General features: G+C 41.8%; 1 protein-coding gene across 9 annotated transcripts in view; it reads right to left on the bottom strand.

The window, feature by feature from the left end:
- The window catches only part of LTBP1 (latent transforming growth factor beta binding protein 1), a 336231-nt gene that overhangs the window by 105158 nt on the left and 203210 nt on the right, over positions 1 to 27863 (bottom strand). For 5 of the 9 annotated variants that reach the window (XM_074989698.1, XM_074989699.1, XM_074989704.1 and 2 more), the window contains 4 exons: positions 18432 to 18554; positions 11096 to 11263; positions 6400 to 6633; positions 2367 to 2389 (listed from right to left, as the gene is read on the bottom strand). In XM_074989698.1, the coding sequence (XP_074845799.1) occupies positions 2367 to 2389; positions 6400 to 6633; positions 11096 to 11263; positions 18432 to 18554 (548 nt within the window). The remainder of the gene's footprint in view (positions 1 to 2366; positions 2390 to 6399; positions 6634 to 11095; positions 11264 to 18431; positions 18555 to 27863) is intronic. The other 4 variants (XM_074989700.1, XM_074989707.1, XM_074989702.1 and 1 more) reach the window with 3 other exon arrangements.

The following is a 27863-nucleotide window of genomic DNA, read 5'->3' as shown; positions in this document are numbered from 1 at the left end:
CCTACAAGATCTTGCTCCCCCTTCCGGAAGTAAACACTTATGGAAGGAGGATCTTCTGGAAGGGGGATTTCCTTTCCTTCCTAAGGAGCCCCATCTACATGGCAGCTTTGATTTTGGAAGGGGAGCTTCAGGAAGTGAAATCTCGTGGGAATTTGCTAATGAAGCATGAGATATTTTAATCCACACCTCAACTGCATCTTCCGCTCCACTCATTAATATCCCTCTTCCAGAAGCAGGGGGTCAGTGTAGACATGGCCAGTGGGTCTAGTTCTAGAAACTCATGAGCAGCCTCATTTCTCACTTTAGAACAATTCAAAGCATATTTAATTACAGTTTACTGTGCAATGTTGTATTTCATAAATATACACATCTCACAAATGTAGGACACATTCATAAGCATCTATAGGCCATTGGCTGACAGAGAGCTTATAACAATGGTCACTGTTTTACCCTTTTTATTTTTGTAAGTTAAGAGATGTTTGCATCACTATGGAGGAGTGAAATGAAGCATAGCAATTGTAAAAACCTAACAAACCAAAGCAGAAATATTGCCCATTGCAATATATTGGTCTACTTTGGGGAGGGGTTGTTTTACATTTCTTCATTAGGCAAAATTCTCACTGAAGTAAATGGGAGTATTGCCTGACTAAGGACTAAATACATAAGTACTAAATTAGTTCTTTGTGTGACAACTATTTTATTTTAAAAGTATTTTAATGACTTTTGTAGCTAGGGTCTGAAAATTCTTACAGTTATATAGCTTCATATGGAAGAAATTAGTAAACTATACTGATTCACAGAGTCACATAGTTTAAGGCCAAAAGTGACTATTAGATCATCTAGTCTGCCCTCCAGTATAACAAGGAACATTAATTTTATGCCTCTGTTGAGCCCAATAAGTTGTGTGACTAAAGACTATCTTCCAAAAGTTATCCATCTTGATCTGAAGACATGAAGAATCAACCAATTCCTTTGGCAGTTTGTTCCATTGATTAATCATGCTCTCTGTTAAAAATGGTGTCTTCTCTCTAATTTGAATTTTTCTGGGTTCAGCTTCCAGCCATTAGTTCTCATTATTCCTTTCTCTTCCAGCTTACATAGTGTTTAGTATCCTATTTTCTTTCTAGGGAGGTAAACATATACTGTAATCAAGTCACCTTTCATTTTTTAAAGCCAGACTGGGTTTCAAGTCTCTCACTGTAAATATTTTTTTTAGCTCTTTTTGGCACTCTCTCCAATTTTTCAACATCCTCTTAAAAATGATGACACAGAATTGTACACACTATTCCAGTATCAATCTCATGAATGCTTTATACAGAGGCAAAACCTCCTCTCCTGTTGATATGTAAAAGGACCACATTAATCCTTGCCATAGAAATGCATTAGGAGCTCATGTCAAGTTGTTTGTCCACTATGACCTCTAACGTCTTTTCAGAGTCAGTTCTCCGTGATAAAGCCCTCCATTCTGTAAGGACGCCCTGCATTCCTTCTTCCTAAATATATGGCCTTCCATTTGATAACAAAAAAATCACATTTTATTTGAATGGGCTCAGCCTATCAAGCAATCTATACTAGTATGTATGACTTCCCTATTTAACCTCACCATGGAAATTTTTATTAGGGGAATTCTTGCGGGCTGTATATCAAGGCCCCAGTTCAGGAAAGTATTCCATTCAAGATAGTACTTAATCACATGCTCAAAGCCCACTGAAGTCAATGGCACTTGGGTCTGTGCAGGCCTGCTGACTGGAAGATAGGGAGGCATGAAGAGGGCAACAGCCCCGGACCCAGCAATTCAAAGGGCCTGGGGCTCACAGCTGCTGCTTTGGCTGTGATGGCAGTAGGAGCCATAGGCCCCTTAAATTGCTGCTGAAGCCTTCAGGAAGTGCACTCCATATGACACTGAAGATGGCTCTGATGGCTGATTACACATGGCCCTGCCTCATCCACCCAAGGTCCATGCCCGTTTCAGGAGCACCGAGACAGCCCTCCCCCCACCTTGCCCAGGGGCCTGGTGAGTCCGTCAGCCACTCCCCCATGCCTCCCCAATTCTGTGCATAAAGTTAAGTACATATTTAAGTATGTTGCTGAATACAGATGGAGTGATGAGTCAGAGCCCTAATCTTTATGAACATTGATGAATCATAGTGTTAGCCCTAAGAAATTATGACTGGTGCTTTTTCATTGTCACTAGTAAATTTCAGCAGAAAATTAAACAGTATTTGTATTTAGAATGAGTCTGAATGGCCACAGCCTCAAAACAGTAACTATAATAGTCACATATACAGTATATTTCTCATAACTGGATGGAAATCTTATATTGTAGTTATTCTGCGAATGTACATAATAAACAATTCACATTTTACCTGATCAGGAGCTGCAGTTGCCACTAAAATCAGAAAGAAAAGGAAATTAATTAACTAGTTTGAATAGAAAGAATGTATCAAAAACATGAGTTCGTTCAATGTAATCTGAAATTACTTGTGCATTCCAGGCTTTGTCCCATTGAAAAATAATTAACTAAGAAATTGTTATCAGAATTAAATTTCCGCTTGGTTGTCTCACAGACTATGGGCCTAAGTCTGATCTTGCACTGGTGCAGATGTGAAATAACTTTGCAAAAGAGTTTGGCCTTATTCTAACATAAAACAAGATCAGAATTAGGCTCTATTAAATAACACCATCTGCCACCTAGTCCCCTAATTTTCACTTCCTAGCTATTTCTTATATACTTTTCCTAGAACTTTTCCAAGCTGCTGGGAAACACAGTAAGGCTTGCAAAAGTATGGAATAGTATTTTGAAGCATTTGTTTTATACAGTAGTTTTGTTCCTGCTGTTGATGTTGTGAGAGGTATGTACATTTTTGTGAGTTAAAGAAAAAAAGGGAGGCTGAAGGAACTAAAATAACAAAATCCAAAACAAGTGCAATTCCTGAATTTGTATCAAGAAATACTTGTGATAAACAACACAGCCCAGTGCCTTAACTGAAATAAATCAACATAAAGTCATTGAATTCAACAGAGCTCCATAGATTTACCCTAGCTGACAACCTGAACCAGTAATTTAGATGACTCCAAAATAATTTTTTATATTATTAAGCACTGCTATTGTAATGAGACTGTGCGAAAGGCCTAAGTATGCACATTACAATATGTAGTTTTGGTGAGATATAGGACTTATATTCATATAAAATGCTACAGCAGCACAGCTGTGATGCTTCTGTATAGACACTATCTACATATATGGAAGGGATACTCCCATTGCCATATGTAATCTACCTTCAATTGTTGCATCAGCCTAGCACTATCTACAACGGGATGGCACTCAGGGGTGCAAATTTTTCACACTCCTGACTGAAGTACTTAAACTTATATAATTTTCCAGTATGGACAAGGCCTTAGTAATGAATTGGGCAGAAACCTGGAAACAAGATTTTTTCTGTAAGGAATTTTTGTTTGGGGATTAATCTGCTCAGTTGTGAAGTATTTAAGATGTAAAGCAGCAAAATATACAACAAATAGAATGTCCTTCTTGGCAAGTTTGTCCCCAAAAGTTCCTTATCAAAAATATTTTAACAAATGAAAATTTGTTGGTAATTCGTTCTTAAACATTTGAAACTGCTTCATAATCCTTCAAATCCCGTAAATGTAGGGAATTTTTGTATTATCCCAGCCACTGACTGACAAACCTAAGACTTTTAAATCCTTAAAAAGGACTACTGTCAATTTATATAAGTCTCAAAGTTTATCTTGAATGTAAATCCAAAGCATTATCCCTAAAAGATGTTATTTGCTAACAGAATTTAATTCTTTTAAAACAGGATTTGGATTTTCAAATCTATTGGGCCAGACTCCTGGCCCATATTCCAGACAGAAAACTGCTCCAGCACCAATGGAGCCACTCTTTCTAGTCCCTCTCCTGTGAGGATTCATCCGAACTACGGCCAAGGAGCACACAACACATTCTCAAGAGATGTATGACTTATCCTGGGGTGGGCCCAATAAAACTCTAGAACAGCAGTGTGGAAATCACAAAGAAATTAGCCTTGCCATCAAAATGGAAGCCAGGAGGAAGAGTGGAACAGCAAACTCTATCCGAGATCTATGATCCTTCTGTTGCAGGCTACGCTGGCTTTGGATACAGTACGCACTTGTGAAGTAGCGTAAGTGCTATGTTAACAGCTCTCCAGCCTGGGGAGTCTACACATTACAGAGCTGGAGAACTCAGCAGACTCCTGGCCTGTATTTTTCAACCTTAACTGAGGAAACTGTCATAAATGGAGCATGCAAATCTCTTGATATGGGCCTATGAGGTCTCTGGAAGTCGAAAGTTAGTTAAACTGGAGATATTCAACTTGAGGTGCTTGCAATCTCTTCTGGATTTACCAGAAGAGCAAGGCATGCTTAGCAGAGGTGTTCTTAATAGAGCTGGTCAAAAGTCAGTTGAAAATGTGTTTTTCCCCACCAAAATAGCTTTTTTGTTACAATTAAAATTTCCATGAAAATTCCATAGAAAGATCAGGTGTCACCAAAAATGAAAACCTGTTTGTTTGTTTTTTTTAGTTTCTAACAGCTAATAATGAAACACTTTTTGCTAGCTTTCATTAGAAATAGTTTGAGCTTCCATTTTTGTAAATGACTTTTTCCATTTTTGGGCAGGGAGGGGGTTATGACACCTCCCTGAAAATTTTTAATGGAAGCACAAAACATTTCTTCACCAACCCTAGTTTTTTAAGCATTGCAGGTAAACTGAGTATATAACCTAAAATATATTCTGCACTTGCAACACCTACAGCTTTATTAAATGCATAAAAGGATAAAAAATTCTAACATGCATGTACCACTACTGACTTCAAGTGAACACAGTTTAATATGTGTAATTTTAATACCAGTGAGTCAGTTTTTTTCAAACTTCCCGACTTTTTAAATCTCCCTGAACTCTATAGAATTTAGTTTCTAACTTCAGTTATTTTGATTTATCTTCACGCTAAATTTCTGGTGGGAAAAGTGTAAATTTCATTTTTGGGCTGACATTAATCATGGAAAATGTCAGTTCTAAAGGAACTGTGTAAGAAAGGTACTTGCAACTTTTAAAGGCAGGATTAGAACAGACAGAAATAATTCCTCAAGTCCTTTAAAATACCAACTAGTTTTTATCTTCCTTTGAGAGCCTAAACAGGTCGACAATTCTTGGCCAAAGCCTGGAGAGTCTCAAGTCTTTCCTTCTACTTATGTAACTCATAGTAACTGGAACTCACTTGAAAATTATCTCATTTTTAATACCATCCTGAGCCAGAAAAATCCCTCAGCTTTTCAAAATGAAGGCTTCCAAGTTCAAGATAGGATCTTCCAATGCAAACAAGAGGAGTACAGTAGGGTCTCAACATTTAAAAGGGTTCCATGTTGAGATCCCTCATTAATGTTGAATTTTCCAAATACAGGGGGCTTGGAGCCCCAGGGAAGCTGCCTTGGTGGCTGGCACTCTCCACCCTGAAGCACCAGGAAGCGGCAGCTGCTGGAGCTCCATGCCGTGGAGTCCTGGGGAAGCAGCCACTCATGAATACTTGACTTCGTGAACCTCAGGTTTGCAAATGTTGAAACCCTATTGTATTTACATTTTTTTTCAATTACAATATTAGGAGTTTTTAAGGAGCACCAAGGAACTGATCCTCAGAAGTAAATCTATGGTGACTGTATTTCCCTTGAAATTCTGAAAAATTTACTCAGACACTTTCCAACTATTGCCCCTGTGCACCACTTGCATAATTGCTTCTTAGAACTAACATATAAAGGACTCAAAACCATCACAACACTCCTCACAATCAGATTTTTACCTGCCTGTATTCTGTTCACCAATATCATGTTGACAATGCATTTATTTTTGCACATGCTGCAGGCTGTCTATTTCTTTGCTTCTGCATTCATATTAAGCATGTTAAAAACAGGGCATTTTAAAGCGGCTAAGGGTATATAGAAGAGCTTGCAGAAACCCATGCAAAGCCTGAGAAAAAAAAACTTACAAAAATCAACATTTAAACAGGCCTTATTGTAAGACCTAAGACAGTAATGAGACTTTTCATATTTTAGGGTTGCCTAATATTGTTACAAGAATCCTTATAATAGAATAAACATATTTTGTTTCTATTGCTTACAAAAATTAGACCAAACTATGCTTTTCCCTCTGTGTAGTATTTTCAGTGTATAAGGAGAGCTATAGTATAAACAATGGCTGGGAAGGACAGTCTGTGACATAATGCATCCAGTGACATAGAACTTGTCATTATTAAAAAAACTCATCATATTTGATACATATACAATTTAAAAAGGATGTAAAACAGTACATGCACATAAATAAAGCTATCTACTATACTATATTTCAAGATCCTTTCCCACTCTCACCTTCTTGCACAGCCACCTTGGGCTCACTTTTCTCTGAGAAGGTCAGTGCCTCCACTGGCTCTTCCTTTGCTGGGAGAGGTGGAGGAGAAGTACCTTTAGCAACAGGCTGAGTAATCTGGGTCTTGCCAATGACAGGTGGCTGTACTCTAACTGCAGAGTGATGATATAGCTTGTTTCTATGAGAGCCAGAAACCGTATAACCCATTCCACCAGGGCAGATTTCCTTAAAAGCAGCTAGATTTGGGATGGGAAAATATTGCTTTTAAGAGTCTAAAAGCGCAATATGTTGACACAGTGGAAAATATAATGAACACAAATCAACTGTGCTACTGTATGTACATTGTTATAACATTAAATATGCTATACTTAAGAAAAAACATTAGTGCATGCTCACATTATTGAATACCTCTGAAAAATTACTTTAGGTCTTAATCCATTCCTTTTTAAAAGGCTTTAACTTCACTTCATTGCAGGTTGAACCTCTTTAATCTGGAACTCTCTCATCCAGCAACATCAGTAATCCGGCATGATTTTAGTTAGCCAGACAACCATTTATCATGGATGTGGCCAAGTTTCCCATGGTCCCATAAAGTTTCTTTACAGCCACCTGTCCTGGCTCTCAGTGTTCTGTGTTGTTATTAAGCTGTAATTTACTTCTAAATGTCTTCTAAGAGCCCAATAAGAGCAGTGAAAATGTTGGTAATGTGCTAGACAATATTGACCTCCCACAGTCCAGCAAATGCTCTTGTCTGGCACTGGTCAGCTCCTGAGGGTGCCGGATGAGAGAGGTTCAGCCTGTATTTCTTCCTTCAGCCGTGTTAAATATGACTCTACATCTCAGCCATTTTTTTTAGTGAATCTAATTCAAACAGTATGTTATTTCTGAGGTGACTTTTTATCTGCCATTTGTCACTGTGTATAGAGCATAAATAACTAGGATTTATTATTTCTACAATTCCCTCTCTAAAGTTGCCAAAGAATGAAAAGCAGTTGCTCACTACCACTGAACCAGAAACCTCAAGATGAAAAATCTTGATTTATAACATTTAAGCTATATGAATCAACTACACCAGAAACCTTACATGGCTTTTGATGTAGAGCCCACTGACCTCAACTTGAGTGAGTCTTTCCACTGAAATCAGTTGGCTTTGGATAAGGCCCATAATGAATGCTAATTTTCTAGTGAAATAATGACATACTTCTTATGTCCTAATATGAGGCTACAAAGCTCACATATTAGTCTCTCAAAACAAGTGAAGTTGAATACAATTTTACTATGGAAAACATTGTTTCAGTGGAATACTAAAATCTCCTACAATTTGAAAAGTTCTGCTGGATACCTCCTCCTTGCTGGGAGAGGAGACCACTGAAAAATGCGTTACCAGCAAAAGCCTATTTTAGATTGGAGCTTTGAGAGAGTCACGTGTAACAATCTGACTTTAGAAAAAGGTATTATCAGAAAGGTAAACGTATGTTTAAAAACAGGCAATGACTATAACTTACATGAAAAAAATCTCAAGTTTTAAAAACTACTTTGTCCTATATTAAACTTTTTATTAAAGATAAGAAATATCCTAGTGACTCAAATTTGATATTAATAAATGTTTTGCCGGAAATCTCTGGCATGTCATTCAGAAATCTACAACAACATAATGGTGTCTACTTTTTTCTTAAAAGTAATATTAAACTGATTTTAAAACATCTCCGGAAGTAAGGGTTTCAAAGTATTTCCCAAATATATAGCACCTGTTTAATCCTAAAATATTATCTTTACATTAAATTCTCACTGGAATTTAAAATTTATACTGAATCCATTCTTCTGATGCACACACAAATAACAGGATCAAATTACTGTAGTAGGGTATAATATTCCAAAAATAACATGTCCTTCTTAACAGAAAAAACAACATTTTATCTGTATTTTTATGCAGTAATTCTCTAGTACTTGCTAAGAGAGTGCTGATATAGAATCAGATCATCTTTAGAAGGGAGGAGTGGAAATCCTGTTCATAAATCTATCAGAAGAAAAGGCAGCTTGATCTAAGCAGCATCTATCCAGATCCAACATTTGTCCCTCTGCATGAATTCCTGAGCTTCTGAGGTTTGGAAATTGTAGCAGGATGCAGAGGGCCTCAGGCTCTGTGATCATCCCATCCCAAATGGTGGGTCTTGCTCTATGCTTGCAAACCTCAGTCGAGGGGAAGAGAAACAAATTAGAGGTTTAGTGGGAGCAGGGACCCATTGTCATGACTGCTCTAAAAACAATCAGGTTGATAATGTGGGATAGTGAGCCCAGGGACAAATGCAGAGATTCTGGCCATCCATGCTCCAGTAATGACACTTAACAGTGGCAAAAGATCTGCCCCTATAAGGTGAAATTTTAGTGGAACAAGAGGCCAGTTACTTTTAGACAGACCAGCAATCCTTGCCAGCGCAAGAAGGTGATGCCTGAAATATAAAATGTACTGAGTTATGCATTTAATTTTGATCATCCCAGATGTTTTTATGATGGAGGGCATGATCTAGCCTACTGCATTCATTTTTCATTCCAATTAGACCAGTACTTTGGCAAATACTAATATATTTTATTAAATGGCTACCTCGTGGTTTACCCACCAAAATAGGACAATATTTTAAAGCAATCTTCCAATTTTGCGCTTGTAGTCAAAAGGAGCAAAAGATATAATTTAGAAATCCACTGAAGTCACAAATCAGGTAGTTTGAGATCTATAGAGCCTCACTCATGATTATTTTTAATTACAGACACTAAAGCGGAGATTACTTCTAAAATGTTAATGCATAAAAGCTGTAGTTAGTTATTTCTCTAAAATAACGTCATAATGGCCAAAACTACTCCACAGATTATTCATTCTGGTGAAGAAATCACTTTGGCTTTTTTTTTTTTTTTTAAAGTATACATCCTTAATTTTTTTGCAGTGAGTTCAGTGGCAGTTTTAGTAATGCAAATGATGTAAGATGAAATTCCAATTCCATTGAAGTCAACAGCAAACTCCTAGTATTTTTAATGAGGGCAGGATTTCATCTATAGAACCACACTCATATATTCAATACATATATGACTTTTTGTGTGTTTTGTATATTAATGCAAATTAATACAATTAATTAATAAATAAATACATTAATTTATTTCATTAGAATTTTCACTCTAGGGACATAAATTCCATACAGTACTGAAATACTTATTTCATTTGAGAAACAACCTTTGCAAAAAGATATTTGACCAGTTCTCGTTTAGATCAAGCACGACATAAAACCACTCCTAATCTTTAGAATTCTCACAGGAATTGTATGCTGTCCCTGAAATAAAATAACTAGTCACCTGATGAGAAGATTGTTTAATGCAAAAACTGCTAAAGCCTTACTTGTTTGACAGTGAAAACATAAATGGACTTTAAAAATGTCACCATTGAGGTATGCACTCTCAGTCTAATTCAACTCAAAGCACCTTAGAGGGGTCCAGGATTTTCTGAAAATTAGATCCTGTTATATTACATGCTGGACACCCAAACATTTCTATTTAGTTCTGAAAATAAGAAGTGATGCGCCATAAACCCATACTCTAGATAAGAATAAAAGTTTCCTATGATACTGTATGATATCATACCAGTGACATCTATAGCAGCTGTTTCAGTAAATGCAGTGTACTGTAGTTCAAGTTCTATTCTATCACCTACAAATACAGGAAACATGTATGCTAATCCACTAAGCACAACTGAAACAATCTCTAAATTTAATATACATAATGGTAATAAAATTGAGCTGATGTTACAGTGCTTTTAGAAATACCTAGTCATTTACTTTACCAAACATCCAAATGAAACAGTGAACTAAACCTGGATTGCGACCTTAACAGATTCAGAATGCTGACACACAAGTTTTAAGTAACATTAGATAATATAAATTCTCTGAAAAAATCTTTACTATTCAGATTGAGTAGTAACTTAGTCTGTGAGTAGCTTCACTAAACCCAATGGTCCCATCTCTTTGGTGTACCAAGGTGATGCCTTATACATCTCTGTTTAATTCAGAAGACTTAAAAAAAAATTTCAAATGAAGTACTCATGGAATAAGACGTCACTCAAAGTAAGGAAGGATGGCAGAATCTAACCCTAAGCATATCACAACTGATTGTTTCAGCCAGAGGTAACATGTAATATTAAATTTTTAAGATATTACTCATCTGCTGATATCATCCTTGGAACGACTTGCAAAAATGTGCTCGAAACGTACAAGAAAAACAGGCAGAGTACGCTTGCCCACATGGAACTTCTCTAATATATAATGAAAGCTTAATGTATGCAAGTGCAATAGACTGTTTCCCAAGATATCCCATTGTTTTGCTTGTGCCTTTTATGTTTGAAAAGTATTAAGGACATTTTGGTTTAATGTATCCAAATCCCCAGATACTAATCGTATCTTCATTTTACAGAAATTAGGAATTAAAATGTCCCATACTGGGATGGGTATATTTCTTAACTAGAAGCCTACCATTACATAACAAAGGAAAATATCTATCTACCTACCTATAAAAGATGTACTGTACTTTTTTATTAGCATTTACAAAACCAGTAAGAAACTACAGGACACAAAAAATAAGGAGGAAGAGGAGGTGATATAGGGCGCATACTGCATACAGTATGAGTGAATGTTTGAGGTTTTTCTGGGCACCTCTTACCTGTTCCTGGAAGGGGACATTTCTCACAGTGTGGGCCCCAGGCCTTGCCAACACTGCAACAGCAGAGCTGCTTGCTGAGCTGAACAGAGAGAGGATGCATGCACTGCTTTCCTGCACTGACAAACCGGTAACAGGGCCCTTTCTCTTCAGAGACCATAGGATTATCAGCTGCAGCAAAAAGGGAAGGAGGACGCTAGAGTTTACAAGAAGTTCCATTACCAGTGAACAGGATTAACACTGACATCTGCCAACATTTTTAAAAACATGCCTGGGTCTCTCAGTATGCAGAACACAAAGAAGATTTTTTAATTGGCATCAACAGCATCTGAATTTAGACTTGTTAGACACAAAATATTTTTGGAATCAAAGCTGACGTACAAACAAGAAGTTGCCATGCTCTAGCGACACAGAATTATTAGAAACAGCTCTCTTTCCCGTGCATGAGCACTACAGCAATAAGCTGAAAGCAGGTGAACAGTAAAACAGAACACTGTCAGATTACACAGTCATGACACCACTGAGACTTAAAAAAGCCATACAAACAGATGGGACTGCAAGAAGGGCTATTACATATCAGACAGCTGTTCTTAAATGGAGAAGGCAAATTACATATTTACATTTCACTACATTTTATACATTTTAACAATGGCTAGTTGAGTATTTCTAGTCCTGACAACAAAGAGATTTTGGAATTGAAACAGCTGAACAAAGGGAACAATTTTAGATTAGACTGCTGTTTGTTTCTTTAAACGACTTAAGAGCTGTCTGTTGAAATACTCAACCTGTAATGCTGCAGGCCATGCCCCACCTCTTATGCTACCAACTACCCTCTCAAATATATGTGATAAAATATTCCACTGAGATTTAAAATTGCCCTGATCCAAGAAAATCACAGTGCCTTAGCATATTTTTGATCACTGCATATGCAAAAGATATAAACTTTGTCTGATGTGGATATAACACGAGGCTGAGATCCATCCAAACTTACTATTCTCCCCCCACTTCCCCACAAAGAAATAATGAAGTTGACCAAGTTGGCTAAAAGGTTCAGTTAAATGAAAATAAGAGCAAAGATTTCAGAAATGTGGAAATCAAATAGAAATGGCAGCATCGAGGGAAATTAAGTGCAACACAATTTTTAAACTAGAAAAATTGAAAAGATTCTTCTCTTCAAAATTATAAAGTTATTTAATATTGGAGCATCAACAGCCAGCTACATAAGACAGTGACTTTAAATCTCAGCACACGACTGATTCACTAGTTAGGGTTGTGCTTCCAAAGGCAAAGCCACATGAAGTGAAGGAAAAATATGGACTGATTTCAAGCTTTACGCATATTTGCCCCATTACATTAGGTTTTTTTAGATTAAAAATCCAAGAATTGCTTACCCCATTTCCCCTAAAAGGCACTATGATCAATTGGAGAGGGCAGGAGTGTATGGCATTAGAAAAGTGAAACAGGTACTATAAATCCAAATTTAACTAAGGGAGGAAATTATTCTTACGCATATTGTTTACAACATTTTCATTTAGCCAACAGAAACTTCACTCCAACACCCAAGAAAATTTTGGGAGAAAAGATGTTCTTATAGAGTCAAGAAAATTAAAAACAAACATTTAAAGTATCTCGCCTTCATGGTGGAATTTCACTGAACAGTATGTGTTGCCTCTGCTTACGTAGTCTTAAATGGCCATGACATTTTTGTCACTTTATCACACTTACAACATCATAAAAACGTTTAAGTTGCAACCAACAACTAAATAAGGTTTTAAATGTATTTACAGTAAATCCTAAATTCTCCCTCCATCAAATACAGGGGAATAGAAGGAAGAATACTGAGGTGACAATCTCATTATCATTGGAGCAAAAATGAAAAGTTTTAAGGGTGTTTTTGTTGTATCCTTTGAATTACTGCATTATGAGACGCTTTCTCCCACTAAGTATCAGCATTCCTAGATTATTTTTGTTAACAAACCTTGAATTCGTGCCAGAACATGTAATTTTAATTCCTCCCACATTTCTAAGATCGCACCTATTTTCTTGATAGTACCAGCACCCACAGCCATCTGGCATGCATCTCAGATTTCTATAATAGTGCCACTGTGGTCAAAAATCACATTCTCACCATTCTTGGGTAAACAAACATCCTTTCCACAATAACATTAACATTGAGTCTCTGCTACCTCCACTTTTGAATGGAAGGAATATAGCATAGTCTTTGCTCTCAAGGTGACATCCACCCAATATTTCTTTGGAAAGACTGATCAATTTCTTTTTTTTTTTTTTTTTAACATTTTTCTCTGTCACATACATTTCAACTGCAAAAACCAAAAAAAAACAAACAAAAAAATCCCTCTCACACACACACAAAGGTGACAAAGCTTTGGGGTTGGAAGATGGCAGAGTGGCTAGAAGGGAACTGCTAAGACTGGGCATTGTTGTGGGGTAGGAAGAAATTAGGAATAAGTAGGCAAGGGCACTAGAACGTGAAATGGAGAAAGGGGCAGAATGGGACAGAGAACTGGAGAGAAGCAGATGCAGGCACAGGCAGAGAACCAGTAAGTATTGAGAGACGGAGACTGAATGAAGACCTAAGTGTTGGAGATGGGGACTTGCAGGGAAAGAAGACTGGAATGGAAAACCAGTGGAGCTGGGAGAAGGAGGTGAGATGAAGGGGTCAAAGAGACTGGGACAGGAAATATGGGACTAAGGGAAGTGGAGGCCAGGATAAGAAAGAGGGAGAGACTGAATGAGCAACTAGGAGAAGGGAGGAACAGGGAGTTGCAGGACAAGAAGACAGACCTGGGATGGGGGACGAGAAGTCTGACGAATGGAGACTGGGAATCGTGATAAATGGGCTTCCAAATTTACCCAGTTGTAAGTTCAACTGTAAAAAAGTATAGTAACAGAGAGGGAGCCGTGCTAGTCTATATACTATCAAAACAAAAAGCAGTCATGTAGCACTTTAAAGACTAGCAAAATAATTTATTAGGTGAGCTTTCGTGGGACAGACCCACTTCTTCAGACCATAGCCATACCAGAACAGACTCAATATTTAAGGCACAGAGAACGAAAAACAGTAATCAAAGATTTTCACACCGCTATTCAAAAGGAAACAGCCAAGCTGTCTTTTATATTCAAATTCGGCACATTAACACGTGGTTTGAACCAGGATGGGAATTTTCTGAGTCACTATAGGGGCTCATTTGCATACTTGGCTTAATCTAATCCTTGACCTTCCCCCCTCCACACTCTGATTTCCTCACCTTGATCATTTTTTTCTGATTTGCCCTCCTTGATTTCTGATTTGTCCTCCTTGATTACTGTTTTTGGTTCTCCGTGCCTTAAATATTGAGTCTGTTCTGGTATGCCTATGGTCTGAAGAAGTGCGTCTGTCCCACAAAAACTCACCTAATAAATTATTTTGCTAGTCTTTAAAGTGCTACTTGACTGCTTTTTGTTTTGTAAAAAGTATGTGAAAGTTAATATGATGTCACAATAATCTGTAACGACAAATGTTGACGGGAAAATATAGAAAAGCAAGATAAGACTGAATTTGTCAAAAACAAAAAGGCCTCTTACTGTAACTCAAAAACTGTGTGAAGATCATGCTTGGCAAACAAGAAAAGCATGGCAACAGAAATCAGTGAACCCAAACTCATGTGTTGGAAAATAAGCCTAATGGTGGACGAAACAATAGGGGTGAGCTATTCCACCCACTATTCCCTTTGTGGGTCCTTAAAGAAAGAGATTGAGGGAGAAAAACTGGCTACTAGAGCAAGCTTCACCATCATGGCTGCCAGCACCTGCCTCTCCTAGTACCATGGCCCTTGCCCATCCTGATCTGGAGATATCCCAGCCAGACTGGGTCAGAGAGAGGGACCCAGGTGACATTACTACCTCCATTAGTTCCAGCTTAATCCCAAACATCATCGGGGATGAAACAAGTGTGGACTTTAATAACAGCAACAACAGTTCCAGCCCATCTCGACTCACTTCTTTTCTCCAAAAGGACAGTTACTACCAACTCAGTTACTCTCTAACAGTATATCAAATGAGAAGTTTTTCCTTCTAAAAGCTCTCTCCAGCTAAAGGAAAAAGAAACAACATATGCTGCTAAAATGAAAGTCTTATTTAATACTTTACATTTCAAGTATGTTGTTTTTCCTTCTTTTCTTTATCTTTAATAACAAGATAAAAAGATTTTTAGGTGTGTTTGCCATGGTACTAAGTAGGCTGAGGTCTCTATATACCAAATTCCAACCTTGTTTAATACTGTTGAATGTTGGACAATGACATAACATTAACACCATTTGGTCCATTTATTCTATCTTAATTCATGTGCCTACAAGTTGGAATATAAGATAGCAATCGTAGACATTTATAGATTTCAAGGCCATAAGGTATGATTATAATCCAATAGCCTGACCTCCTGTATGTGTCATTATTGTTAGATTCAAGTTCAGATCCTTAGTCATTGACTGGAGAAACCTGAATCTGTGTACGCATAGAAAAATTCTCACCAGTGAGAGTCAATCAGAGCTCCTCTTAACACCATCGTGTAAGAGAGAATTTCCCATAGTTCACAAAGAGTCCAGCTTGAGAGAAAAGGGAAATGATATACTCTAAGGCTGCAGTGGCCTCCTGCTGGCACCTACCCGATCAGCCAGTCACTGCAGATGTAGGTTCCCTTTCTTTTTAAATGTATTGACCCTTCTGCCAGGCATTCTGTAAATACTCTCAGTGGTGTGGAAAATCCAAAAGGTGGAATCCTGTATTGATAATGGTTGGGCCTCACTGAGAATCTTAGATACCCCCTGTGGGCTGGATGGATAGCTGTATTGAAGCATGCATCCTGCAAATCAAGAGCCATGAACCAGGAATGAGCTTGGAGAGAGATGATGGAGACAAATGTTACCATTGTGACCTGAGACTGTGTTTATGTATGTGCAATGATACAGAGCTCTTTTAGGACTGGGGTGTGAGCCAGTACCAACAGGTGCCTCTGTACCAATGATGCTAATGGCTCTTCCAGACACACATTTTTAGTCATCAGCATGGATGTAGAGAGGCATATTGCCAGAGCAGGGTTGGTACCAGAGGAGTCTTTCTTTATGTCACAGGACGCTCCTTATCACCAGTCCTGGAGGCCGTTTAGGGCTTGGTGGATTTTCCTCTAGAAGCTTTACAGTATCTGGTCTTGTGTGAAGATACATAGCCAGACCTGGATTCTGCTTTTGTGACTGGAACACTCTTTTTTGATGCCAGACATTGGTATCAGAGGTGTCATTTGTAGTACTGATGAAGGGTGAGTAGAGTTTGCTTTCATGCCGGTGGAGTTGGTGCCAGGTTTTTCTCAGTCCCCTCTTTTCTGCATTGGTCTTAGGCATTTTGCCAGACACACCACTGAATGAATCTGGCTTGTCTGCTACCAACAGTCTTGTGCCCTCTTCTCAGGATTTGAACAGATCGAGTTTGCTCCAGGAGATAAGTTGCAACCATGCAGCCTGTACCTCATCTGCTCTTATAGAGAATGACAGACACATTGAACATCTTTCAACAGAATAATAACAGAGAGGTGGCTGTATTAGTCTACACTCCAACAAAACAAAGCAGCAGAAATTGTTAGTTTTTAAAGTGCTACATTTCTGCTGCTTTATCTTTCAACAGAATTAGTCTTATCGCAGGATGGGCAGGCCTGAAGTCTGCAGCTTCGGATCTGCTGTGTTGAAGTGTCCTATACAAAGGGTCTCTACAGCAGGGGAGTACAGGAGGTTTGGACCATCAATATTCATTCCATTTGGATTGATATCAGTTACAGTGGTCATGTAACAGCAAACCAAAGAGTTCGGAAGTTTTTCAGGTTTTGAAAAAATTTAGCCGAAGGTAAGAACTTGTGGGTTGGACACTTGCCAGTTTCCACCTGACTGAAATGGGTATTAAGAGAGAAGTAAGGGAGGATCTTGGATGCTCCACCCTTTAAGCTCTCATGCATGAGCACAAAGAAGCATAGGATGCGTACGTGGACACTGCTATTAAAAAAAACCTCTCTCTGGCACTCCTAAGGTGTATAATCTTGAAGGGTTTCCACACAGACACATACATACTGTGACAGTTTCCCCTGTCAGCCCCTGTGGGTCCCTGTGCTTCCTGGTGGTTCTCTGTGGTGCCTCAGAGACTCATGGAGGTAGGTGTCTCCGCTTAGTGAGCCATCCTCATCATAGGCAAGTCCAGAATGGGAAGGATAAAGCCAGTCCCCTTGCAGGCCCACACCTGCTCCAGTGCAGTAACCCCTGGGAAGGGTTGGGGGAGTACAGACCCACTCTCTACCCTGGACTCCGGCCCTAAGAGGATAAGAGGCAGCTGGCAGGGCCTTCACCCCTGCCCCAATGCAGCAACCTCACCCTAGGCCACTTCACCCACCACTTCCCACTGGTACCCTCTCACTTCGCTTCGCTCTGCTCTCCAGTGCACCTTCCAAAACCTTTCCCCCTGATCCCAGGCGGGGAGCCTTTCATAGGGAGTGCAGAGCCTCAGCTGACCACAAGTGCTGATTAGACTCAGCTGTGGCTAATCCTTAATGAGGTCCCCAGCTATCTGCCTTAATTGAGTTTACTTCAGGAACAGGAAAGCATTCCCCCACCAGGCAGCATACTGCCTTCTTGCAAGCTCCTGTAGCCCACTGGCAGCAGTCTGCCACAACACTCAGAGAGCAACCCAAAATTCCTGATTCACTGTTCACTGAAACCAATGACAAGTGAAAAAAAGAATCTCACCCCCAACTAGACATGCTCCATGTAGACAACAACCTACTATTGCTATAATTACTCCTCACTCAAGTGGCAGAGGTCTGTACAGTTCATTTAAAGATTCCAACCCCACTGTTGACTCATGTGGTTGTCAATATGATGCCACAAGATGGAATTTTCTTTAAGCCTGGTTATTTAAAAACCTAAGAAATTACACATATAACTGCACTGAAAGAACATTATTAAGGTTGCAAAGTCAAGCACTCAAAAACTAGGAAATGACAGAACTATGGTTGATTGTGCAACTTTGAAAATTTGTTTTCAAATTTTTCAAATATGGTTGATTGTGCAACTTGTTTGAGAAGCTTCATCCTCTGGGTCTTCCATTAACTGCATAATTCAGAATGGCAGGTTCCTATTTCATTATTGTTCTATATTTAGAGGCTTTTAACTTGATTATATACGCTTCTTTGTAACTATATGTGATTACAATATCTTTAATCAACAATAGTTGGCTTGAAAGTCTAATTTGCTTATTCATTGCATGTGGTAAGGAAAAAAAATCTTTTATAATTTCTATTACTTACGTATGCATCTTGAAAGAGTAGGGTCTGGCACAAATCCCATTTTGCAGGTACATCTGTAGCTGCCCATGGTATTCAAACACTCACCATTTGGACATACCCCTTGCAGATGGCATTCATTAATATCTGTAGGGAAACACGAACATTTATCACGGGGAGACTGGAAATAACTAAACAGGAATATTAATCAGTTTAGTCCTCAATTTAGGAGTTACTCTGCTGTTTTACCTGTAAGACACTTGTGCAGCATCTACTACAATGGATCAAATTACATGTTGGTTAAAGTAATTTTTCTAACACTGGCCACATTTGACATTTCATCTTGTATAGACACTGATAAGACAAAATTATGTCCACATCATTTTTAAACAACTCACTCTGAACTTAAAAATGACATTCCCTCCTCATGTTATAAACCCCAAGATTTACTTTCAGTACATATGGAGGAAAAGATGGTTACTTATCTTTTGTAACTGTTAATCTTTGAGATGTGTTGCTCATGTACATTCCAACAGTGTGGACGGGCACAGCAAGCATGATCGCTGGAAATTTTTTCCCTTAGTGGTACCCTTTGGGTCAGCTGTGGAGCCTCCTGGACCAGCACTTTCAAGGCACTATATATAAGATACTCCCAACCCCCCACATCCTCTCAGTTCCTTTTTGCCTTATTTTTCTGACAGAGGGGAGGAGGATGGGATTTGGAATGGACATGAGCAACACATCTAGAAAAACAACAATCAGGAAGGGCAGGAAAACCTTTCTTCTTTGGGTGATTGCTCATGCACATTCCAATAGGTGACTCGCCAACAATTCCCTTCCGGAGGAGGCATCAAAGAGAACCTGGCTGCTGACCAACCTGCTGCAAACTGCACTGTGTCATGCCTGCTAAGTGATGGCAGAGTGCAACATGAAAGTGTGGATGGATGACCACCTGGCTGCTCAACAGATGTCCTGGAGAGGAACTTGTACAAGAAATGCTGCAGAAGGAGGCCTTGCACCCTCGTGGAATGTGCTATCAGCAGTGATGCTTGGACTTCAGCTAAATCATAGCATGCCCAGATAAAAGATATTTGGAGAATTTTCACCCTCTCTGCCACTGCAATAAATAATTGAGTTGATTTATGAAATGGTTTCAAGTGCTCAGTACAAAACGGCAGGCCATGTCTGATGTCCAGTGAGTGGCGAGACGACTTCCCTATCAGTGGCATAGGGGTTAGGAAATAACACTGGCAATAATACATCCTGGCTCATATGCATATGGGAAACCACCTGAGGCAGAAATGCTGGATGGGGGTGTAGCTGAACCTAGTCTTCAAAAAAGACAGTATAAGGTTGCTCTGAAGTGAGAGCTTGGAGCCCAGTCTGGGTGAGGTTATGGCCACCAGAAAGGTCACCTTCAAGGCCAGGTACAAGGGACAGGTTACCAGGGACTCAAATGTGACACCCATGAGTTTAGAAAGGACTAGGTTCACATCGCAGAGAGGAATTGGGTCCTTGACTTGAGGGTACAATGTGTTCAAACCCTTTAGAAACCTCCAGGGTTTCCAAAAACTGATTTACCCCCTTCCCATGAATGGAAGTTAGAGATGGCTGCATGGTGAACCCTAATAGATGAAAAAATTAAGCCCTGGTGCTTCAGGTGCAAGAGATACTCAAACACCAGGGGGCAGGAACCTGCTGTGGAAGAAGGTTAGAGCAAAAACCATTTCCACTTCGTCACATGTTGTCTGTATAGAAGCATCTGACATACAGGGTCAGAGCACTGTCTCTTGACTTGGGTGAACCATGGAGCCTCCATAAATAGAAGTTCAGGCGATGATCTCTATCTTTTTAGTGAGAGGCCTAAAGGTTCTGTAGATAGGGCACTTTTCTGTTTGATGACCGTCACCAAAGCACTTAAGGCAGGAAGAACGTCATTCCCCTTGGTTATAGGCTTCCCATATTCCTTGTATGCCGTAAACCTCTGAGACTGTGGCACGTCTTGATCATGGAAACTCCATAAGTAGAGGGACAGAACTCCCCCAAGTTAACTGCTCCAACTAAACTACTCTAACTACTAACAACAGATACTGAAGCACTTGGAATCCCATTGGGGGAGGGATAGCTCAGTGGTTTGAGCATGGGCCTCCTAAACCCAGAGTTGTGAGCTCAATCATTGAGGAGGCCATTTAGAGGCCCAGGGCAAATGGATTGAAAAAAGAAAAAAAAACCTATAGGGGATGGTACTTGATCCTGCAAAAAGAGCAGGGGACAATGACCCCTGGAGGTTTCCCCCCGTCACAGTTCTGGGAATGTGTTTCTCCATATCAATGTAATTCATCAGGGGTGGGGGGGATAGCTCAGAGGTTTGAGCATTGGCCTGCTAAACCCAGGGTTGTGAGCTCAATCCTCTAGGAGGCCATTTAGGGATTGGGGCAAATAGATGTCGGGGTGGTGCTTGGTCCTGCCAAGAGGGCAGGGGACTGATTTAGATGACCTCCTGAGGTCCCTTCCAGCTCTAGGAGATGCATATCTCCAATTAAAAAAACAAACAAACAATGTAAGAGACTAGGAAGCTCCAGTGACCATCACTGGCAGTAAGAAGGAACTGAAAGGCGGGGGGGTCATCAGTGCCTTATATACCATGCCTCAAAGGCACCATGCCAAAGTGGCTTCACAGCCAACCCTACAGGTACCAGTAAGAAAAAAATTATCTGGCACATGTACACACCTTTTGGAATGCACTTGACAAATTAAATTTTACTTGCAGGAAAACCCATGGTTAACACATTTTAATCTCAAACATCTGAAAATGCATAATAGATGTGGCATATTTTATATGCAACAGAAAACTGCTTGACTAGTACATTATTATTAACATTACAATAGACGCTGATATCCCAAAATAGGGACTTAGTTCCAATTGTGCTGGAGGAGGGTACAAGCATAAAATAAAGAACAGTTCCTGGCCCAAACACCTTACAAAATTTAATAGTAATGAGATATGGCAGGGAGTGTAGAATGTAAAGGTTGGGGGTGGGAAGGAACAAGGTCACAGTAGTGGGAACCCAATTTACATAAAAACTAACAGGATGCATTTCAGATCAGACCAGAGTGTGTGTGCGGGGACAGAAAAATAGTATCAAAAATGAAAAATTACGTACATATCGAAACACAAAGCATGGCCCCTTATTCTAATCTGGTGTTCACCTTTTAAACGTTAGTTCTTAATAAACGTTTAGAAAATAAGTAGAGTTAAGAGAAATCTTCAAACGTATGTTACAACTAGAAAGTCTTTGAACAGTTTTATTCCCCCACAAATAAGCTAATTTATACATTTTCATTCACAGAAAATCTCACTACTACCAAATGGAGGGAAAATATCAGAGAAGGAAATCTACACAATGCCATTTTATTTTGTTTGCCCTATTTCCAGAACTCACACAAATCATAGCAAGCTATGACTTACTCATTTAAGTATACTGAAAATAATCTTGCAAGCCCAGTTAAGAAAACTAGCAAAAATAATTTGCTTAATAAAAAGGTGGCATTTAATAAAGGTGGAGTAAAATTATGCTCAATTGTTCAATGCATTTTGTGATATGTTGGGACAGTAAAACTTTTTAGAAAAGACTGCTTACCAAACGCGGTCTCTAACACAGACTTCACAGTATTATTGATGTTAATAACCGGGGACACAAAGAGCTTATGTTTCCTCTAAAATTCATAGATATATCAACAGATTGTTTTCTTAAAAACCATCCAGCCTGTCCTCTTCTCAATAAATAATTCTATAACACTTTTCCCAGATGAACCACTCTTGCTCCTCAAGCATCTAAAAATACTTCTCAGCCAACAATATGCAAAATAGAGATATACAGTTCCCTTATACTAATGCAATTTCATTATATTTAAGCATTTCTGCGAAGATACATGTAGTATATAAATGCTGATATTGCCTGCTTCCCCCCTCTTTCAAAAATGAGGTCAATGATACCAGCATTACTTCTGTTTAATTTACTTTTTATTTTTAACTTTCATCTGGATGTTCTAATGCATCACCACAATTCAGTTCTTGAATGTTTTTCATGTCTCTCTTCCAGGTCTTTTGCTTTTGACTTAGCTCATCAGAGAACCATTGTGTTGATGTATGATACTGCATTACAGAGTTCTATCTAGGGATTCAACAGGAACCATCCACAAACTGATAACAAACCTTAAATGTTTTAAAGGAAAGTGAAGGGTATCATGCTAGAATGCTTTTTAGTTATGCATTTCGGGCAAAAGTCCTTACAAAATTTCCCATCCATCGCACATTAACTCACCCCATAGTAAATGGCCACGTACCTAAAACATTTCCAGCCACCAGCAGACCTATGCAGCTGTGTAAATTACACTGAAATCAATTCATTAAGGCAGACAGAAAAGGAATCTAGTGCAAGATTAAGTACTTCTTTTTCATAAAGACTCTTCCTTTAAAATGACATATAAACTGAATTTATTTGCTTTCCTTTTGTTTCTTAAATAAAAATTAGAGAAATATATATTTGAAAATTGTCTGAATGGTCTTTTTCTCATGGAGAACTATAAGTAAGTTAATATTTGTGATGTGGTATAAAGTGTGAAACAATATATAAAGAGAAGTTACTCACCGTAGTAACGGTGGTTCTTCGAGATGTGTCCCCGTGGGTGCTCCACCATAGGTGACGGCTTGGCCGGCGCCGCAGATCGGATCTTCCAAGCAGTCTCTGCCGGACCGCGCATGCGCCGGTACGCGCCGCTCCCTGGCGCGCTCCTGGCCATGTGCGCGATCCGGTCCCCGCCAGTTCCTCGACCAACCGCCTCGGTTGCCCCTGCAAAACACTAACAGAGATCCGAAGCGGGGAGGATGGGCGGGAAGTGGAGCACCCACGGGGACACATCTCGAAGAACCACCGTTACTACGGTGAGTAACTTCTCTTTCTTCTTCGAGTGTCCCCGTGGGTGCTCCACCATAGGTGACTACCCAGCAGTAACCCAGATAGGTGGTGGGTAATCGGATTATGTGCAGCTGGTCCCCGAGAGGACCGCTGCAGAGAGACGGGTATCCTCTTGGAATACCCTGTGAAGGGCGTAATGTTTGGCGAACGTGTCGTAGGATGACCAGGTCGCCGCTCTGCAAATGTCTTTCAATGCAACGCCCTTGAAAAAGGCTGTTGATGCTGCCACCGCCCTGGTGGAATGAGCCCTGGGAGTGGCCGACAAAGGAGTCTTTCTGAGCTCGTAGCACATTTTTATGCAGGATACAATGTGCTTTGAGATTCTCTGCGATGAGAGACCTTCTCCTTTAGATTTGGGAGCGAGGGAGACCAGGAGTCTATCCGTTTTTCGGAAGGACTTGGTCCTGTCTACGTAGAAGGCTAGCGCCCTCCTCACATCCAGGAGGTGTAGGCGCGCCTCTTCGCTGGAGTTATGAGGCTTTGGATAGAACGAGGGTAGAACAATAGGTTCATTGATGTGAAACTCGGAAGAAACTTTGGGAACAAAGGCTGGATGCAGCCGTATGGTTACCGCCTCCTTGGAAAAGACAGTGCAGGGTGGCGTTGCCATGACTGCCGCAAGCTCGCTCACCCGACGGGCTGACGTAATTGCAAGAAGAAAGGTCGTCTTTACTGTAAGGAGGCGAAGGGGAACCGTGGCCAAGGGCTCGAACGGTGGTCCCATGAGTGTGGTAAGCACCAGGTCCAAGCTCCACGAAGGTGGAATCGGTTTCCGAGGGGGGTATAGGTTTACCAACCCTTTGAGGAACCTGGTAACCATAGGGTGGGCGAACACCGTGTGCCCTCCCTCCTCATGTCTGAACGCCGAGATGGCGGCCAGGTGGACCTTTAACGAGGATAGCGAGAGTCCTGCTCTCTTGAGGTCCAGTAAATACTCTAGAATTGTAGGTATAGGCACCGAAAGGGGGGCCAGCTGCTTGGTAGAACACCAAGCCATGAAGCGAGTCCATTTTTGTTTGTAGGTTTTCCTAGTGGAAGTCCTCCTGCTACTTTCTAGGACTTGCTGTACTTCCACTGTGCATGTGCTCTCTAGGGAGCTGAGCCATGGATTAGCCACGCTTGCAGTCGCAGGCTTTGGGGGTGCGGATGCACTATGGACCCCTGGGCTTGCGTGAGCAGGTCCGGCGCCACCGGAAGAGGCATCGGTGGGCGGTCCGACAGGCGCAGGAGTAGGGGGAACCATGGTTGGCGATCCCACGTTGGGACTATCAGGATCATCCGAGCCTTGTCTCTCCTGGCTTTTTGCAGAACCTTGTGGATCAGCACTGCGGGGGGAAACGCGTAAAGCAGGGGGCCTCCCCACGGGATCGCGAACGCGTCCCCCAGGGACCCCCGGCCCAGCCCTGCTCTGGAGGAGAATCGTGGGCACTGTTTGTTGTGCTGAGTGGCAAACAGATCTATTTGGGGAAACCCCCATGCGTGGAAAATAGGCCGTAGTAGATCGGGACGGATCTGCCACTCGTGGGTGAGCGCAAAACGTCTGCTCAACTGGTCTGCCTTCACGTTGTGCGTGCCCGGCAAGTAGGAGGCTCTCAGGATTATATCGTGGGCGATGCACCAGTTCCATAGGCGGATTGCTTCCGCGCATAAGGTACGGGATCGAGCTCCTCCTTGCCTGTTTATGTAAAACATGGTGGAGGTATTGTCTGTACTGATCCCGACGACTTTGCCTTGTATACGGTCTCGAAAGTGTTTGCAGGCGTTGAACACTGCTCTGAGCTCTAAAACATTGATATGCAGAGACTGTTCCGTGGGTGACCACAGTCCTTGAGCCACCTCTTCGCCCATGTGCGCTCCCCACCCTATGAGGGAGGCATCCGTAGTGAGGAAAACCGATATTTGCGGCTGATGGAAGGGTACCCCTGTTAGCAAGTTCCCGGGGTTTACCCACCATTGCAGGGATTCGCGCACCCCAGGTGGGGGCGACACCACCCTGTGAACGGTGTGTACTGCCGGCTTGTATACACTTGCCAGCCAATGTTGCATGCCGCGCATGTGCAACCTGGCGTTCTGTACCACAAACGTAGCCGCTGCCATGTGGCCCAGCAGCTGCAAGCACGTCAAGACCGGCACCGTAGGGCTGAAGGTGATGACCTGCACGAGGGAACCGATGGCTCGAAAGCGAGCCTCTGGAAGGTATACTCTCGCCGAGACTGAGTTTATGCGAGCCCCTATGAACTCTATGTCCTGTGAGGGGTCTATCTTTGATTTTGCCATATTGATAACCAGGCCAAGTGCGGAGAACGTGTTTGCTGTGACGCGTATCATGCGGAGAACCTCCCTTTTCGAGGTCCCTTTGAGCAGGCAGTCGTCCAGATACGGGAAAATAAACACCCCCTGTCTGTGCAGGTAGGCTGACACCACTGCCAAGGTCTTGGTGAAGACTCTGGGGGCCGAGGAAAGGCCAAACGGTAGGACCTTGTATTGGAAGTGTTCGTTGCCCACCATGAACCGGAGAAAACGTCGGTGAGCCGGATGAATGGTTATGTGGAAGTACGCGTCTTGTAGATCGAGGGCTGCGAACCAGTCTCCATCGTCCAGTGCTGTAAGGATGGAGGCAATAGTGATCATCCGAAAACGTTGCTTGCGCAGATACCTGTTGAGGCCACGAAGGTCTAAGATGGGCCTCCAGCCTCCTGTCTTTTTCTCCGTCAGGAAATACCGAGAGTAGAACCCTTTCCCTTGCAGTTGCTCTGGCACCTTTTCCACCGCCCCTATGAACTCTAGGTGGGCCACCTCCTGCCTGAGCCTGGCTACATGGGAGGCCTCCTGGGGGTGGGGCTTGGGCGGGGGTCGCGGCGGCGGGAGCGACTGGAAGGGGATGGCGTACCCCGTGGCTATGATCTCCAGCACCCATTTGTCTGTGGTGATCCTTTGCCACTGGTCGTAGAATGGTCGGAGGCGATGGTGAAAAAGTCATTTCGGATGATCTTGTGCAATGGTGGTGATGGCGCAGCCCTGGATTTGTATGTCAAACTTGTGGCCTTTGGCCCCGCCCCAAGGACGTACGGCCCTGTTGTGAGCGTCGCCTGGGGGTTCTGTACTGCTGGTGCTGCTGATGCCGCCCTTGCTCGTAACCCCTGTGATACTGGGGGCGCTGTTGCTGGTATTGGTACCGCCTTTGCTGTGGGTAGTACCTTTTCTTTGAGTATGGAGGGGTGTAAATCCCCAGGGTCCTGAGTGTGGCTCTTGAGTCTTTACTGGAATGAAGGACCGAGTCAGTTGATTCAGCAAACAGCTTCTGCAAGTCGAAGGGAAGGTCGATTATCTTCGCCTGCAGATCTCTCGGTATGCCCGAGGTCTGGAGCCAGGACTCCCGTCGCATCACCACTGCAGTTGCTGTGGAACGTGCTGCCGTGTCCGCAACGTCCAAAGCAATCTGAACTTCCATCCTCGCAGCCGCGTAGCCCTCTTGCACTATGGCCTTGAGGACCGGCTTTTTGTCCTCTGGAAGCGAGTCCATGAGGGAAGTTAATCTGGCACAGTTGTCGAAATTATGGTTCGCCAAGTGCGCTGCATAATTTGCCATTCGCAAGGTTAAAGTGGAGGAGGAGTAGACCTTTCTGCCGAACAGCTCTAGCTTCTTGGCATCTTTGTCCATTCCCCCTGTTTTAAATTGAGATGTTTTTAATCTTTGCTGCGAGGACTCCACCACCAAGGAGTTTGGCTGGGGGTGGCTAAACAAGAACTCCATGCCCTTCGCCGGCACGAAGTATTTCTTATCCGCTCTCTTTTGGACAGGCGGAATAGTTGCCGGGGTCTGCCATATGGTAGTGGCGGACTCCAAGATCGCTTCATCAAGCGGGATTGCTACTCTGGAGGAGGCCGGGGAGCTCAAATTTTTAAGGAGCTTATGATGTTTCTCTTGCACTTGTGCTGTCTGGATGCCTTGCGTGAAAGCTACCCTCTTAAACAGCTCCTGAAACTGTTTGAGATCGTCCTTGGGATGGACGTCCCCTAAGGCCGTGGCCTCATCCGGGGAGGAAAACGAGGAACCGCTGGGGTACATTTCTTTGGACCCTTCCGGTTCTTGATGGTGATGGTGCGCCCTCTCGCTGGAGGTTTGCGAGGGAAAATCTCGTGGGTCCACGGCCAGCCCCCCCTGGGATGCTTGAGTCTCCGTCCCCGATCGCGATTGCCCTCGGGGGTACGAGGTAATATGTGGGGATCTCTCCCTGGTAGATTGCCGATGGTGTCCATGCCCCGCGTGGAAGGGACGACCATGGTAGTATAGGCACTGTTCCTGGGAAGGTGACCTTGACCATTCCCTTTGCACGTACCCTGTGTGTCTGGGAGAGGGGGATTGTCGAGACACTGGAGAGAGCGATTTTGCATAATAGTCCAGCGATTCAAATCCCAGGAAGGGCGAGGGTGGTGCCAGCCATGGGGAGGCTGATTGCAGGAAAGGAGAAGGGGG

The sequence above is a fragment of the Carettochelys insculpta genome, chromosome 3 (genome assembly GCF_033958435.1).
Source record: "Carettochelys insculpta isolate YL-2023 chromosome 3, ASM3395843v1, whole genome shotgun sequence".
NCBI lineage: Eukaryota > Metazoa > Chordata > Testudines > Carettochelyidae > Carettochelys > Carettochelys insculpta.
Note: the sequence above shows the minus strand (reverse complement) of the source record. Positions and strands in the feature narration are given on the sequence as shown.